Genomic DNA, 3,288 nt, shown 5'->3' on the forward strand with positions numbered 1-3,288 from the left:
ACGCGGCGAATTTGATAACACATCTATGCTCTCACATTTTTCTAACTAGGGTATTTTGTTTCGTAAGTCATGTCCCAACACTCCTAAAATATGGGTTTACTGAACAGAAACATCAACAAATTATTGAAATAGTGCGTACCGTCCTCGCAAAGGATATTTTACCATCACAATTTTGGGTTGATGCTGCCTATTATGCAGTTCATACCATTAATAGACTGCCAACACCTATTTTACATGGACATTCCCCCTTTGAAAAACTTTTTCATAAATGACCAAACTATAATTTTCTTAGAGTTTTTGGTTGTGAATGCTTCCCTAACCTTTTTGCTCGGGTATCTCACAAGTTTACACCTCATTCGATCCATTGCATTTTTCTAGGTTATATATCTAAGTCTAAAGGATATCATTGTCTAGATCCCAAATGCAATTGTGTCTATGTTAATCGCCATGTTGTGTTTCATGAGTCAGTATATTTGTACACTGCATAATATTGTCCTTCAAAAGTGTCTTCCTCATCCATCTCTCTAGATTCACTTGTGGTGACATCTCCCTTATTTACTCCGCAACCACATGTACCCGCAACTCCCTCTAATCTTCCTTCTTCTAGTTCTCCTCCATCTGCTCCTTGTTCTACCTCATTAACTTTGACACCACCTACAGATCCATCTAGTGGATCACACTATAATGATATTTCTACATCTTTATCCACTGTATTGCCTATCACCAGTTCTTCCGCTTCTGTATCCGCATCTGCCACTACAACTCATCAAATGCAAACTAGTTCCAAATCTGGTATTTCTAAACCTAAAAATATATTGTCGTTGAGTGCTGGTCTTCATGATTATGAACCTTCTTATTTCTCTTAGGCTGCAAAAAATCCTAAATGGCAACAGGCTATGGCAGATGAGTTTAATGCTCTGCTGGATAATAAAACTTAGGTGCTTGTTCCTTTTCAATCACACATGAATTTAGTTAGTAGTAAGTGGGTCTATAGTATTAAATATAATTCAGATGGGTCAATTGAGCGTTACAAAGCCCATCTTGTAGCACAAGGTTTTCACCAACAACCTAGTATTGATTACCATGAGACTTTTAGTCCTGTTTTTCAGGCTATTACTATTCGTATTGTATTATCTTTAGCTATTTCTAACTGTTGGCCTATTCGTCAGTTAGAGGTTAAAAATGCCTTCTTATATGGTATTCTTAAGGAGGAAGTCTTTAGGAAACAACCTCCAGGTTTTATTCATCCCGACTTTCCTCATCATGCCCCAAGAGCATGGTTTCATCATTTTAGTACATTTCTCTTTTCTCATGGTTTCACTTGTAGTAAATCTGATACTTCTATGTTTGTTCGCCATTCTGCATCAGGTATCCTTGTCCTATTACTTTATGTTGATGATATTATTCTCACTGGTAGTCATTCACCTCTGCTTGATCAGTTCATTAGCCTTCTTTCTAGTCAATTTTCCATGAAAGACTTAGGTGAACTGCATTATTTTCTAGGTGTTCAAGTTGTTTGCTCGTCTGACAGCCTTCATTTGTCTCAACAGAAATATATTTCAGACTTTCTTCTTAAGTTTCACATGCATACTTGTAAGCCAGTTGGTACACCATTAGCTTCTCGCACTACTATTTGTCTTGTGGATGGTGAGTTACTTCCAGAACCTAGTGAATATATGAGTATGGTGGGTGTGCTTCAATACTTGACTCTGATTCGCCCTGATATTGCCTATGTTGTGAATGTAGTTTCTCAATTTATACATGCCCATCGCACTACTCATTTGCATTGTGTGAAGCGTATATTTAGGTACTTACATGGTACTACTCACTATGAACTTTTCTTGCGTGCTTCGTCATCCATTTCATTGGTAGTTGTTTATTCTGATGTTGATTGGGCTACATGTCCTGATACTAGGCGTTCTACTACTGGCTTTGATGTATTCTTAGGTTCCAATCTTATTTCTTGGCGTGTGAAGAAACAACCCATAGTTTCAAGATCATCTACAGAGGCTCAGTACAAGGCTATTGCCTATACTGTTGCTAAAACTTCTTGGATTCATCATGTTCTCTGTGAGTTTGGTCTTAATCTTCGTGAGCCAATTCGAGTGTTGTGTGACAACGTCAGCTCAACATACATGTCTCGTAACCCAGTATTCCATGATCGCTCTAAGCATATTGATATTGACAATCACTATGTCCGTGATAAAGTTGCTCAAGGGGATCCTGTTGTCTAATATGTGCCTTCTCACTTACGACTTGCTGATATTTTTACAAAGGAATTATCCTCATCCCATTTTTGCTTTTTGCATGACAATCTGTTCGTGGTGTCACCACTCCAGATTGAGGGGGCATATTAAGACTCATAGTCCATGTACTTGTAGGACTCATAATCTATAATTTGTGTTGTACTAGGTTACTTATTCCCCTAACCAGTATCCCCTTTGTATTCATTATATATATATGAACATATTTGTTGTGAATGGTGTTCCTGAGCAGTTTTATAACTTTGCATTTCTTTGTTCGAATTGTATCTAAGTGTGGTTCTATTTTGTAGAAATGGCTAGATCAAAGGTCAATGGTAGGAATCAACTGCTTCGAAAGCGGGCAAGAGGGAACGTGATTAATGAGGAGGCTGTAGCCTCCTGGACCTCGGTTTCCAAACTTCCTCCAAAAGGGGTAAAGGGAAAGGACAAAGGCCCTATATAACCTACACAAGCGGAGGGGATCTACGACAGTGAGGATGTTTATGCCACTCACCTCACCTCTTAAGAGGGTGAGGGCCACTCTTAGGGCAGTTCTCTGGCATCCATCTCTGAGCTGGAAGATGACTAACTCATACAAGCTAGGAGAGCAGACCTATGCTCCAAGCCAATGAATGATCCATCTAGGATCCCGGTGCCTCCTACACCTCTTCAACCTCTAGCTCCAACTCAGGTAGCAGTGTAGGTTCCACCAGTTTAGGTTCCTGCACCCTGGGCACTCAATAGACTAAAGGCCGAGGGTCTGAGGACCATTCTAAAGAAAAATTGGTTGTCTACGGATGGTGTGTTAGATTGGTACTCAGAAGTGTGGAGCACCTTGAAGTTTCATCAGTTTGAAATATTCACAAAGCCCCGAGGCCCTAACATTCCTACTTGGTTTCGGGAGTTCTACTCAACATATGGGGAGCTAATCCCAAAGGGGAAAAACAAGGCCAAATCATTTAAACAAATAGATCATGTGATGGTCTGGGGCCGGAAGGTGAAGTGTAGCAGCTCGGACATCAATAAGGTACTCAGGTGTTCAAGG

At 39.9% G+C, this 3,288-nt stretch overlaps 1 protein-coding gene across 1 annotated transcript; it reads left to right on the plus strand.

The window, feature by feature from the left end:
* Positions 1-962: 962 nt before the first annotated feature.
* LOC107061008 (uncharacterized mitochondrial protein AtMg00810-like) lies at positions 963-2,234 on the plus strand. The gene has a single exon (XM_015309663.1). The coding sequence runs from the start codon at positions 963-965 to the stop codon at positions 2,232-2,234; it is 1,272 nt and encodes a 423-aa protein (XP_015165149.1).
* Positions 2,235-3,288: the final 1,054 nt, after the last annotated feature.

The sequence above is a fragment of the Solanum tuberosum genome, unplaced genomic scaffold, assembly GCF_000226075.1.
Source record: "Solanum tuberosum cultivar DM 1-3 516 R44 unplaced genomic scaffold, SolTub_3.0 scf00107, whole genome shotgun sequence".
In the NCBI taxonomy this organism is placed as follows: Eukaryota; Viridiplantae; Streptophyta; class Magnoliopsida; order Solanales; family Solanaceae; genus Solanum; species Solanum tuberosum.

Excerpts from the sequence above, each read along its gene's own strand:
- LOC107061008 (XM_015309663.1), top strand. The coding sequence starts at position 963 with ATGAATTTAGTTAGTAGTAAGTGGGTCTATAGTATTAAATATAATTCA.